Here is a 14,789-nt window from a genome sequence, read left to right as displayed (position 1 = left end):
TAATAGAGGCTGGAGATTAAAGGAGAAGTCCGGCAAAAATGTTTGTTAACCCCTTAATGACACAGGGCATATATTTACGCCCTGTGGCCACCTCGGGAAGTTCAGAGGGGGTTGCATGGCGACCCCGCTCTGAACCACCGCTGTCCCGGACGCCGCATGTAGCCCGGGACCGCAGGTATTAGCGGGCACGGTCCGATCGCCATGCCCGATAATAAGGTAATCAGATGCAGCTGCCAAAGTTGACAGCTGCATCTGATTACTTATGCAGCCCAATCAGTAGTGGTATAGTGGCAGAGATCTCCCCCTGGGACGTTGTCCCGGAGGAGCAATATCCGTGTCTGCTGTTGGCCGGGGTCTGCGCCGTAATGACGGTGATCCCGGCTCGGCACTCAAATGTTTTCGGCTGCAGCAGCCGAAAGCAATCGAGTGCCTATCTCATTGATCTATGCAGTATAACTATACAGCATAGATCTCAATGAGAGATCAGTGTGCTTATACTAGAAGTCCCCCAGGGGGGCTTCTAGTATAAAAGGAAAAAAAAGTGTTAATATTAGTAAAAAAAAAAAAAACTCCCCTAATAAAAGTTTGAATCACCCCCCTTTTCCCATGTTATAAATAAAAATAAGTAAATAAATAAACAAACAAACATGTTTAATATCGGCACGTAAGCACAAAAAATCGCAAAGTGCAAATTTGCACATTTTTTGGTCGCATCAAATCCAAAAGATTTTAAGGAACATATATTTGTTAACAATGGTTAGAATTTTTTACAAGCCATCTCATAATATAAAAGTTATACATGTTTCATATCATTTTAATCATAAAGACTTGAGAAACATATATAACAAGTCAGTTTTACCCCAGGGCGAACGGCGCAAAAACAAATACCCCCAAATAAACAAAATGCGTTTTGTTTTGTTTTTCAATTTCACCACACATTGAATTTTTGGGGGGCTTTGCAGTGTACTTTATGAAAAAATTCAGTCAGTCATTGCAAAGTACAATTAGTGGCGCATTAAATAAGGGCTCATGTGGGTTTCTAGGTGAAAAAATGCAAGTGCTATGATTAAGCACAAGGAAGAAAAAAACAAAGTGCAAAAATGCAAGTTGGCTCTGTCCTTAAGGGGTTTAAGTATTGTATTACTCCCCAAAAGTTATACAAATGAGAAATATACACTTATTAAGGGAAATGCTTATGAAGTGCTTTTTTCCCTGCACTTACTACTGCATCAAGGCTTCACTTCCTGGATAAAATGGTGATGTCACGACCCGACTCCCAGAGCTGTGCGGGCTATGGCTGCTGGAGAGGATTATGGCAGAGGGATGCTCAGTGTCCCTCCAGTGCCCTGTGTTCCTCAGTGTCCCCCTGTCTTCATCATCCAGCAGCCACAGCTCTGGGAGTCGGGTTGTGACATCAGTGTATATTGGTAATTTGTATAACTTTTGGGGGAGCAATACAGTACTTTAAAAAATTTTTTTGGACAGACCTCTCCTTTAAGTCATTAGGTAGTTTTCAATGGTTCTCTCCAGGACCAGGATAGAACAGCTTGCAACGTCTGTGAATATGTGCAGTCTGTAAAAGAAAAACTGCTAAAAATGTTCAATAAAGGCCTTTAGAGAAAGGAGATAATGTAGCCTACTCTAATGCTATACTGTGTCTTTATGTTTTGCTATGTATTGTATCCCATGAATCCCAAATAATCTCACTTGTGAAGCGGCAAGGTTTAGTTCTAGAAAACAGCTTCATCTAAAATGTGTGTGTGTGGGGGGGGAATTTAAGAACCAATTAATATTCAAACAGAGGATAAAAATTAATATTTGTTTTATATTCACTGGTATATTCCACTTAGTGGCAACATTAAAGGCGTACAAGGGGGAATTCCATTATAATAATTAGGAGTATGAGTCATGTATCAACCACAGGTTCATATTTTCATTGAAATCTGGGCCAAGCCTGGCAGAGAAATCTATTAGGAAAAATGAAATAATAGACTTTTTGGCTTAAAGTACAGATCTCCTATCGTTACACTTATCACACAGATTGACTTGGCCACATTTCTACATATTTAACAACTGTTCCATCAACATGAAGTTTGTAGAAAACATGTTTTTTGTTTTAATTCTTTTGGAAGGATTTGCATTATTAGGGCCCATTCACACTATGGAATCCCTATTCAGTCTCCTTCTCTCAGTCCTGAGCTGCTGCTTTCTGCTAAAGACACCTCCCCCTCCCTACTGAGATGGCTGATGTAAACAACTGTCTATCTGCAACTTTGTAGCAACATTGTAATCCTGAGAGGGACAGGATTAGTTCAGTAGCAACTTGACTTCAGTTAAACCCTCACAGCCTTACAAAAAAGCTACAGAGTTGCAACAAAAGGGGGCCAGGGATTTGCTTACATCAGCTGTTTTGGAAGGTGGAGGGAATAGAGGGAGACAGAGAAAGCTCATGCACAGTTTTTTTTTTGTATCTTCAGCTGAAAGCAGCAGCTCAGAACTGGGGGAAGGAGAGTAGAAAATAACAAGATGTCAGATGTCATTTTCACAGCAAAAGATATGTCCGTCTTTTGATAATGATGGTTGCAAATAATGTTCAGCCGTCATTTCAACATTGGGTGACCGTAGCCTAAAACCTATTTTTTTCAAAGACAAGGATAATTTACAGGTTACATTTTCTTCTTGCCCACAGCTTTCCTAAAGATTTTAAGAATAAGAATGATAATATTTTACCAGTGCCAGTTACAAACAAAGTTTGGTTAGTAATATAGGATCTGTACTTACTCCCAGAATTCCATGACTGGAGATGTAGCATTGGCATATGATATTAGACTTCCATTGCTCATGTTAAGTTTTTGAAATTCCACGCATTTCTCTGTAAACATAGAAACAATTATTATTACTCATTATTGTGTGAGTCACAAACTTCGAAGCAAAAGCAAAATAACATTATGAACTGTTTGTTACAATCTAACATAGTGTTAGAACATAGCCTAAGGCTGGATTTGCATATATCAGCTTCATGGGGTTCAGTTTTTTCTTTGTGTGTGACCCTAAAGCAACACAAATGCGTTTTCCTATCCGTTGTTTGGCCATGTCCAGTGTCTTCACTAAAAGGCCACATGCCTTGAATGATCCCATTGAGGATCTTGCCAGAGGGAAACAGCCGGGAGCCCGTACAAGTAGAAATGAGGCCTTCATTTCTCAACATCAGATTTAACCCCTTCATGTCAGCAATACATACATATACGTTCCTGCTGCACATACCAAGTGCAGCAGGAACGTATATGCATGTTTCTGACACTGAAGGGGTTTGATGTGTGTGGGACCGCTGCAGTGAGAGTGGTCCTGCACACATCAGCGTCTGGGGAGCTAAGGCTAATGAGAGGCAGCTGCATCTCATTAACTCATTAAACGCCATGATCTATAGCGATCGCGGCGTTTAAGGTACTTAGTGACCGAGCAAGCATCTGTCACTGAGTGATCGGGACCCTGAAGCCATGCTACAAATGGTTGTAGACTAGAAAGTATGGTCAGCTTTTTTTCCAGAAAGAGGACCACTGTTGAAAATTGTTTGTTACTGCATTGTATTAAAGTGGTAAGGGTTATGCAGGCTTGGAAAATCATAGCCACTTTCTCCAAGAAACAGCACCACTCTTGTCTCCATTTTGGCTGTACATCTTGCAACTTAGTTCTATTGAAATGAATGGAGCTTAATCGCAAAACCTCCCTTTAACTAGAGACAAAAGTGGTGCTGAAAGTGGCCATTTTTTTCTGACCATGGACAACTTCTTAAATTTCAATGGAGAATGTCCCGTCAAGGGAGGTGCAATGTGGCCTGACTAAATTCCAGCCCACTGTCCCTGCGTACTTGGAACCTCCGCTCCTGGTGCAGCAACAGAGACATGATCCCCGCCATGGCCGCAAAGTCAGGTAATTTCCAGAAAGGAGAGAAGATGCAATACCAGACAAAGCCCACAGACAAGTGTGGTGCTGTTTCTATAAAAAGGCAGACCTTTTATTCCATTCCCGGGCATCCTCTTCCATAAAGAATGGTGCATTTTATTAAAAAATCGGGACAATAAAACATCGACATATTTTAACCACAAAAAAAAATAAAATGTTATACTTATTTTGCAATTTCAAATATTGGAGTGAGCGCTCACTGTAATGTACTTTATCATCTGATAGTTGCGGCTACAAGCATTGGACCATAAGCACAATCATCATTGCAGTGAAAAGAACGGTAAGTTTTCATTTTTAATAATGTTAAGAAAAAAAAAATCCATGTAAAAAAATCTACACTACTCTAAAATTTCTACATGTAGTAACTAGGTCATTTTTATCTTGTCTGTGTGGCAAATGTGACATTTTCTACTCCTTGAACTATAACAAATATGAATAGTTCTGAAGGTTATTCTGACTTTCACTCGTTGGCTGTTATTAAAACGGAAGGCCACAAGGCAAAGAAATGAGAAAAGTGGAGAAATCTTAATTTTGCTTCACTTGTTACAAGGCAAAAAATATCGCAAAATAAAAAATATTTGTATAACAATGGCATTCACTTGCACTAGATACTCCAAAATAGAACATTACCACACAGCAAAATATTAAAAACTAATTCATAAATTATTGTTTTATATAAGTAGCTCAATTAATCTGGTTATTGAGATGATGTATGTTATATTTTTATCACTCTACTTATACGGTCTATTTCACCAAAGATCATATTTATTTTGTATATCATAAAATTTATACTGTTTGCCATAGAAAGATAAAAAGTTTTTAAATTATGTAATTTACTTCTATTAAAAAAAAAAAACTGAAGCCTTCCAGTACTTATCAGCAGCTGTATGTCCTGCAAGAAAGGGTTTACTCTCTCCACTCTGATGCAGTGCTCTCTGCTGCTACCTCTGTCCATGTCAGAAACTGTCCAGAGCAGCAGCAAATCCTCATAGAAAACTTCTCCTGAACCGGACAGTTCCGGTCACAAAGAGAGGTGGCAGTAAACAACACTTTGTCAGACTGAAGAGAAGTTTTGCTCAATATTTTTCAACCAAAACCAGGAGTGGATTGAAAACACAGAAATGCTATGTTTACACACTTTTAGTATTTCAATTTAGTGACCAAAATACTGAGTAAAAATGCTGTGTGGGAACATAGCCTAAAGATGTTACAAAATAATCAATTGAAGAGTTATGACATATCTTTTTTAACTCAAATTTTGTATAACAAAACCAATAACCCCATGCAATATACATCCCCCACTATGTTCTTCTACCTCCAATCTTTCCCCCATCCAAGTACCCCAGAGGCAGGAAAAAAAAGAGAAAACAGGAATACTAAAACAGTTTCTGTGGTACATTTTTTTTTTTGTTTTATTCTGAAAGACTTAAAGGGGTTGTCCGGCGATAAAAAATTATTCACAGAATAACACACATTACAAAGTTATACAACTTTGTAATGTATGTTATGTCTGTGAATGGCCCCCTTCCCCGTGTCCCACCACCCCCACCCGTGTACCCGGAAGTGTGGTGCGCTATACATTACCTGTCACGTGCCGACCACGGTCTCCGATCCTCAGCAGTGACGTCTTCTTCGGGAGGCCGGCGGATCTTCCCGAGTGCCGGCCACCCTCTGCAGCGTCATCCGAAGCTCAGCCGCGATTGGCTGAGCATAACTGTGCTCAGCCAATCACGGCTGAGCAGCTGATGACGTGGCCGCGTCATCAGCTGCTCAGCCGTGATTGGCTGAGCACAGTTATGCTCAGCCAATCGCGGCTGAGCTTCGGATGACGCTGCAGAGGGTGGCCGGCACTCGGGAAGATCCGCCGGCCTCCCGAAGAAGACGTCACTGCTGAGGATCGGAGACCGTGGACGACACGAGATGCGGTGAGTATAATGCACCACACTTCCGGGTCTAGCGTGGGTGGGGGGAAACACGGGGAAGGGGGCCATTCACAGACATAACATACATTACAAAGTTGTATAACTTTGTAATGTGTGTTATTCTGTGAATAATTTTTTATCGCCGGACAACCCCTTTAAATTGGTGTAAAAATATAAAGTAAAGCATACTCACCTGCCCTGATTCCCAGCCACTGCTGTTCCCATGCTGTCTTTACTCCATGGTCTCCATTTCTTTCTAGCTCAGGCAATCATTGGCTGAGGCATCTTATTTCTCTGTATGGATCATTTTTGTGGGAACTACATATCACAGAAACCAGGAAGAAGTTGAGATCAGCAGGGACTATATCTTGTCAGAACAGCAGCAGTGAGGGATCAAGACAAGTGAGTACACTTTTTTTTTATAATATACAATCAACAATTCCAATTATTTCATACTGCCAGAATGCCCAATTAGGTCATTTTCACACACTGTGGGAAAATCAGCTGTTGTTTGACACAGCTGTGTCAAACAACGGCCGATGTCTGACATGTTCTACTGGCTGTCACATTAGTGTGTGTCTGCACTCCAATTTACGATAGACCACAATGTAAAGTACACCCGGCAACCGTATTTTACACTGTGAGCACAGTCTATTTTGTACAACCATATTATATACACTACGACTGTTGTTTTAAACAATCGATCGCTGTCACTAAACAACGGTCATTGTTTATTGCAAAAATACAGTGTGTGAACGTGACCCAAAATATATTTTTCTATTCCCTTTTTTCCTGTGTCAGTTGGTGGGGGTTTGGTTGGAGGTAGTGGTGCAGAATGTAGGGTTTATATTATGATGGTTATGTAGCTCAGTATAAGCATTGATGTGGTAGAATTTGTACACTAATTAGGCTGTGGGGGGGGGGGGGGGGGACAAACATTTAACTTTACCAAAAATTTAAACCACATATTCCATACTCATCCTCATCTGAAGCTATCCAATTCCCTTTTTTTTGCCAGCTTGGTTTATATTGCTACATCCCTCAATATGAAGTAATACATTTCTACAAGTAGTAAGTAGGTCATTTGCATCTTGTCTGTGTAAAGAATGTGACACGTCTACTGCTTAAACTATAACAAATAGTTCTGAAGGTTATTCTTTCTTTCTATGACTGCTATTAAAAGTGAAAGCCACAAGGCAAAGAATTCAGTCAAACGAGTAGAGAAATCATTTGTCCTACTTGTTAGCAGAAAGCAAGAAATATTGTGAAATGCAGACACTCATGTAACATAAGAAAATTTGTTTCTCCTCTCCTGGAATTTTCTTATGAATACAAAATTAGGAACAAGTGTAAAAAAAGAAAATAAATACATTTTGTTTATTTTAAATTAACATTAACTTAGTTTGTTTACAGGTAAAGTCCAGTTTTCCTATCTACAAAGATAGCAGGACAAATGGCACAGATCAACAAAGGTCCCCATACACATAATACTTATGTTTGGTTGCCCGTATAAGGTGTAGGGGCTCTACTGACTGATGATGGGTCAGGGGGGGTCGGACCTGATAGAAAAATCACTGTCCAACCCCTTTGTTTTAGGAGAGATAAGCTGCAGAAAGACCTCTCTAGTGGTGGCTAAACCTTCCCCTCTCCAAAGAGAACAAAGGAGAACCTGGTCATGACAAACATTCTTTTGCATGAAAAGGGCAGGAGGAAGACAGGAGAGATAACTGAAAGACCAATGAATGTTCGGCTGTCAGTTATTGAAGGTTTATTAGAGCAACGATTCCTCCAACCACAAACACACGGGTGTGAGGGCGCAGGTCCAACAAAAAAATAATAAAACTAAAAAATATGTATAAAATGTATATATAAAATTTATTAAAAGACTCATGAGTCTTTTAATAAATGTTATATATACATTTTATACATATTTTTTAGTTTTATTATTTTTTTGTTGGACCTGCGCCCTTACACCCGTGTGCTTGTGGTTGGAGGAATCGTTGCTCTATTAATCCCTGGAGGATATCGGGAGTGGCTGCGGTCTGTCTCACATGTGCTTCTGAGAGTTGTGCCTCCTAGCTAGCACAACCTTACCAGGTGAGGGTTACCTTGTTTTTTCCTCCCCTTCGTTTTATCTGGTTGATCCTCGCCATGGAGCGCTGTCTCCTTCTTTTTTGTCTATTGAAGGTTTATGGCCACCTTAACAAGTAGCAGGAAACAGGACTATAGAATTGATGAGTATTGGCATTTTTTAAAATAGGCTCTCCTTTTTGAACTTTTTATATGCTATGGCATAACAAAAAAAATTTAACCCGTAGGGGACACAGCCAGTTTTAATTTTTGCGCTTTAATTTTTTCCTCCTTGTGTATATAAGACCATGATTCTGACTTTTATTAGGGGAGGGGATTTTTTATTAATAAAAAAAACATTTATTTATTTTTTACACATATACTAGAAGTCCCCCTGGGGTTAGGGTTATTCCCCCTGGGGGACTTCTAGCATGACTGCTCTGATCTCTCATTGAGATCTATGCAGTATAGATATACTGCATAGATAAATAAGATCTATGTTCTATTGCTTTCGGCTGCTGCAAACCCCAGCCCGGAGCAGATGCGGGGGGCAATCCCCCACTAGACCACCAGGGAAGGGTGACAGCAAGCATTTAGATGCAGATGTCAACTTTAAGAGCTGCATCTAAATACTTAATTAGCGGGCACAGCGATCAGACCGTGCCCGCTAATATCCGCGGTCTCGGCCTGCATATAGTGCCCGGGATTGCGGTAGTTTAGAGCAGGGTTGCCGCGTGACCCCCCCTCTGAACTCCCCTAGTGGCACCAGGACATACAGTAATGTCCTGGTGCAGCTAGGGGTTAAGGCTATGTTCACACACTGTAGGAAAAAAATGTAAACAGTAAAAAAAAAAAATGGCCCTTATAAGTAGGTTCTAAATAATGAGCATGTACATAATAGTAAGGTTGTAATTAATTATGGCCATTATTCTATAACGTGTGTGCTGTGCTGTCTAATGTCCAATTGGCTTCAATGGAAACAGTAAATATTGCAGCAGTATATAGCCCTAGGCTGGGTTCACACTGTGTTTTTTCAGTCCATTTAATGTAAAAATAAAAAAATAAAAAACAGTGGCAAAAACTAATGCAATTGTATGCAATCCATTTGAATACGTTTTTCTATTGACTTCCATTAAAAAAAACAAAAAAAAAACATCAAAATGGATGCATTTTTTTAATTTTTTTATTGTACACAAAAAACATGGGTAACAACGTTTTTGTGTACATTAAAAGTGACCATTTAAAAAAAAAGAGGTGTTAAATGAAGTAAAAAACACAGTGTGAACCCAGCCTTAAAGTAAAGTAAAATACCATAAGGTTCTTGCTAAGTCCAAATCATGCAAATTATATGTGTTATTTGCATAATACGCCACTATTTTGGTACCAATTGACAGCCGGCCAAAAACGGTCATGAAAAAACTAAAAAAAGACGTTGAGAACATAGCCTAAACATAAAAACACTGCTTGTAGTGAGGGTATATATTTTACTATAAATTTTCACATATCACCTGGTAGCAGCATTGTTCATGAAAAAAAAAACAAAAAAAAAAACAACCTTTAATACTTTTAAATTTAAAAGTTGTGAGGAAAAAAAAACACAGCAAGGCTATGTTCACACACAATATTTCTGTCAGTCTTTTTTCAACCAAAATTAGAAGGTGGAATTGACAGAGCAAAATTATAACAGAAAGATTTGCCCATTTTTGTGTTATCAAATTACTCCCGGTTTTAGTCGAAAAAAAAGCTCTAATCAAAATACTGACGGAACATGGCCTGTGTGTGTGAACATGGTCTGTATTAGAATGTTTCACACATTTATAATTTGAACACTTTTTTTTATAAAATGTTAAATCTTTGTGTGTTACCTGTATTCCATTTATGTCCACATGTGGCCCAGGGCAGCTCAGCAGAAAAGCAATTAAATAAATAGAAAATTGCCCAAGCTAATATAATGATGTAATAGATGTTTAAATGGGCTTCAATCACCTGGGTTGCATAACCGATACCTACAAAAAAAATTGGAAATAATTTACATAATTCAGTGAATATATAATGTATTCAAACCAGTCCATAAAGCAATTCATGATCCAAGTGTCCCTGTCCTTTGCACTCGTGGATGTATAGAATAATAACCAAGAATTATCAAGTGTATTCCCTTAAAGTGACTCTGTACCCACAATCTGACCCCCCACCCCCACCCCGACCCCCTTTGTTTTATGACCTGTGCTCTGGTTATAGTCTGTTCCTGGCTTCAGTTTCAAAAATCTGTCACATAATCTGTCAGATATCTGTGTGTGTACAAGGACCCTTACTTTTCAGTAGTGTTGAGCAGACTTGCCGAACCGTTTGAATTTAAATTTGACTACCGGCGGCTGGAAAAGTTAGATGCTGCCATAGGGAGTCCTTTGAAAAATGGATACAGCCATAGGCATCCAACCTCTTTAGCCATGGCGAGTATTGGAGAACGTTGCAAAACCCGAACAGTTCTGCAAGTCTGCTCAACATTATTTATGAGGCTATGTTCAATCAACGTATTTGTCCCACTATAGTAATTTTGACAATTACAGCCATGATTAAAACACAGCAGTATTGTTGCTTAAAATTACGTCTATCCAAAAATACAGTCAAAAACAAACAATCCTGTGAACATAACCTAAGGCCGGGTTCACATTATAGAATCCGCACTGATAAATTGCGGCGGATTCCGGCGCTAGTCGCTGGATCCATAGACACCATTCTATGGGCGGTCCGATTCCACTATCTGTTGAAATAATTGACATGTCAATTCTTTCTGCGGGATGCGGAATCTGCCCGTGCATAGAATAGTGTCTATGGCACGGGCGGAGAGGCGCACCGCTGTGAACGGGTACGAGCCACGGAATCCGGTGGATTCCATAGTGTGAACCTGGCCTAAGAGTGGAATAAGTTTAGGCTGTATGTGTTCTTAGGTATGTGAGAGTACAGCCTATGGCTATGTTCACACGTAGTATGAGACCGGCCATTCTGTGACCTGGCCGAGTCACAGAAAGGCCTGTCTCTGAAAATATCATCCTGGATGATCTTTAGCGGCGCAACTGTGCGCACCCGCATCGGAACTCCCCACAGCACACTATGGAGCGAGCGGCCGGAGCCACTCACTCCAAAGTGTGCACTGACAGAGTTTTCTGCGTCCGCTATTCAATGAATAACGGCCGCACAAAAAACTGACATGTCAGTTTCTTGCGTCATCGCTAGGGATCCCGGTCGGAGTGTATACTATGTGTAACATATATTTTTGTATTAATCACGGTCATTGTTACAATCGGCAACAACGGCCGTACTTTTACAAAAATATACGTTGTGTGAACATAGCCTAAGGCTGCATTCACATACAGTAAATTTGACAATTGTTTTGCATTTTTCAGACAATTTCCTTGTAAAATTATTTCTATTAGTAAACACATAAAATATATAAAATCTCATCACTGACTGAAATGGGACAACACCCACACAACTTAGTACAAGTAGCAAACCACACAAGAATAATGTCAAGGGAAAAATGTTTTGGCACAATCTCATTCCACTCTTTGGGTGCTATAGAAATCCACATGGCAAATTGCATCGGAAAATGTGCCAAATCCATCATAAATATATAAAAAAAATGTATGCATTTGACATTGACATGAGGAAAATACTAAAAAATTAATTAAATAAATTAAAAAATAAATTCCCCCCAATATGTTTCAAGATGTTACCTTGTGAGTTACATTAGACTGAAAGTACTGAAAAGGTGTAAGCAAACATTTTAATACAGACTTTGGTTTATTTTTTGTGCTCTAATAAGGCTAAAAAAAGAATGGTTTGTGACCTTTTTGAGGCTATGTTTCTACAATGTCTTTTTTTGGCTGTTTGATGGTCACCTTTTTAGATGACCATCATTTTGACGTCAAAACAAAGGCAAATTCAGACCGCAATTTACATAATACGCCTGTGTTTTGTTGTCAAAATGGCAACCGTCCAAAAAGGCGGCCATCAAACATCCAGAGAAAGGCATTGTGGGATCATAGCCTAATACAGAGTTCCATTGAACTGAAGATGAGACAACAGCTGGTAATTCCCATCTATAAAAATTTTACAGACATAATTTTATAGAGTGCAAGGTCTTTTTTCAGTTATTTTGGGGACTTTATTGACACTTTTTTCCCCCCGTCATTTTAAAATCAAGAAATGGCTTGCAAATTGCATAATAGCAGTACAGGAAAAACATGTCTGGAATAATGTCCAAACATTTTTAAAAATGTCAAAAAGGGTCTAAAGGTACATACACTCTATACACTGGCCCAGATTTATTGAACTCCCTGAAATATACACTGTCTTATATTGCCCCACAGCAGCCAATCACAGCTCAACTGTGGGAAAAAAAACAGAGAATGTAGATTTAAGGCAGCATGATGATTCTTGGCCATGGTCTAAGGGGGCATTTACATGTTCCGTGATTACAGTCTGTGCAAGGAAGATGTGCTGTGGACCAGAATGTGGAACTCCCGACATCATGATTTATTATTATGATGCCAAAAGCTCCATAACAGTTAAACCTTCACACTACTGTACTGACACTCACACTGTCAGAATGTATGCCTATGTTCCAATAACATCTTTTTTGGCAGTTTAAGACCAAATAATGTTATTTCATAATGATGGATGTTATTTTACAGATATCAGCCTTTATTTGGCCTCAAATAGCCAAAAATATGTTGTGGGAACAAAGCCAAGGGCCATGTTCCCTCGATGTCCCTCAACATTCACCTTTATCAAATGAGGGATGTTTTCACATAAAAAAGGCATTGTGGGAACATTGTATAATCAGTGTAAAGAAGAGTAATCACAGACACAGACTGTCTGACAGCACGCTTAGCCAAATACAGGCTGACTGGGACGGGGCAGCACCCATGGGCAGTGATTTGCTGAGACAAAAGTTACCCCCCCCCCTCAGCCAAGCACTTCCTGTGGTGCTGTTCTGTCCCAGTAAGAGCCTGTGATTGGCTGAGCGGGCTGTCACTCTTGTTTTAGGAGTGACAGCCTGCTCAGCTAATGACAGGATAACAGAGACGGAACATTATCATAACCAGTGTTTGAGTGGGATGTCACCAGAGAATATGAACATCAGGGGAGCGAGAAAAGGTTAATATAATGATTATATTATTCATCAAGGGAACTGAAATTAAAAGCATACTTTACCTTCAAACAATGGACAAACTTTCCTCCAGCATGTTATTCCTCCTTCACTGGTAAACTGACCCAGTGCAGTCTCCAAGAAAAACACTGGTATACCACAGAATATAAAGAATACCACATAGGGAATCAGGAAGGCTCCTAAAAAAGAAGAGCAGAGATCAAGGTTGTGTGTAAAAATCTTTGGATTTTAGATGTACAAGTTTTATACAAGTAAACTTTCCCTTTAAGTCTGTTTCATACAGTATATTCTCTTTCCAGTCTATAAGAGGAGATTCAGTCATTACTGCTTTGATGAGGTCTTTGGAATTCTTTAATAACATTTTGGGCTATTGAGGTAAATAGCTGTCAGGAAGAATTCTTTTCCATAACGTATCTAAGGGAAAGGTGAAGCTAAACACAAACAATAGGAGTGAAGTGAGTGAATATAGGAGTGAAATAGCATTGCACCTCTCAGACTACAGGTTAGGCTGGCTTCACACTGCTTTTAAACCTTAAAAAAAAGTGCCAATAAAGACACCATTGGCTTTTCTTTTGTTCAAAAATGCCAGCAAACAGATGTTAGCTGGAAGTCAATGGAAGTTCATGATTTATCAAACTAGTGTAAAGTAGCATTGTCTTAGTTGCCCCTTTCAACCAATCAGATTCCACATTTCATTTCTCACATAAGCTGAAAGGTGAAATCTGGTTGGTTGCTAGGGGCAACTAAGACAATTCTACTTTTCACCAGCTTGATAAATCTCCCCCATGGCGTTTTGTTTCTTATGAGTTATTTTTTTCTCTCCTGTCTGACGTTTTTGAGGCTCTTTGGCAGTTTATTCAAAATGCAGCATGGTTTAGGTCTGGCATTTTTTCTCCCATAGACTTCAATGAAATAATTCTGATTGTCTAGAAAACGCTACTGCTATGCGTATTGTTTTTTTTTTTTTTTTTTTTACATTTTTGTCACTTTTGTGGTCGAGCAATTAGGCCATATGATGGCCATATGAAGTCAAAAACGCCAGAAAAAAATGCAACTGCATGGAAAAAATGCATTGACAGTCTTTTTTGGAGGCCTGAAAAACGCCACACAAAAAGAATATGTGAAGGCACCCTCAATGCCATTGAACAAAAGTTAGTCAACTTCTCAGAGCGCTCAACAACCCGTGTTTAAAAAATTTGGAGGCTGCCCAAAGACGGGCCGAAAAACATGAATATAGCCAATGGCTGTATCCAGATTTTCCTGGACTGCCTAGGGTAGGCATCCAACTTCTCCAGCCGCGGAGAGAGTTACTTTAAATGCCAAGTGTTCAGGTCAAAGAAGTTGCCAAACCCAGACACTAATGCTAAAATGCGCTCAACACTAGTTCTGACCATCAAAGAATTGCAATTTTCCAAATTGGTGAATTTAGATATATATTATATTTATAGGTCTTCAGATCTAGTTGCTTACTTTTGTAAACTGTAATAAAATAACATCACAGTGGTCAGGGCTAGCTTATACAGGTAAATTAGCTACAGGTAAGAGTCCATCACTATTTTGCTTTTTCCAGCTCCATACCTCTTTCCTAACCCCCTTTAGGTGCAATGAATGCAATATCACTTTACTGACTAAACTAGATGTTGCTGTCACTGATGAATAGG

The 14,789-nt window shown here is 39.3% G+C and overlaps 1 protein-coding gene across 1 annotated transcript in view; it reads right to left on the bottom strand.

Moving 5' to 3' along the window:
- Positions 1-14,789, bottom strand: part of SLC6A11 (solute carrier family 6 member 11) — a 145,142-nt gene that overhangs the window by 75,792 nt on the left and 54,561 nt on the right. The window contains exons 2-4 of the mRNA XM_069968818.1: positions 13,173-13,307; positions 9,821-9,961; positions 2,782-2,872 (exon numbers count right to left, since the gene is read on the bottom strand). Coding sequence (XP_069824919.1) covers positions 2,782-2,872; positions 9,821-9,961; positions 13,173-13,307 — 367 coding nt within the window. The remainder of the gene's footprint in view (positions 1-2,781; positions 2,873-9,820; positions 9,962-13,172; positions 13,308-14,789) is intronic.

Source organism: Dendropsophus ebraccatus, chromosome 4, assembly GCF_027789765.1.
Source record: "Dendropsophus ebraccatus isolate aDenEbr1 chromosome 4, aDenEbr1.pat, whole genome shotgun sequence".
NCBI lineage: Eukaryota > Metazoa > Chordata > Amphibia > Anura > Hylidae > Dendropsophus > Dendropsophus ebraccatus.
The sequence above is the reverse complement of the archived record's forward strand: the minus strand, read 5'-3'. Positions and strand labels throughout refer to the sequence as shown.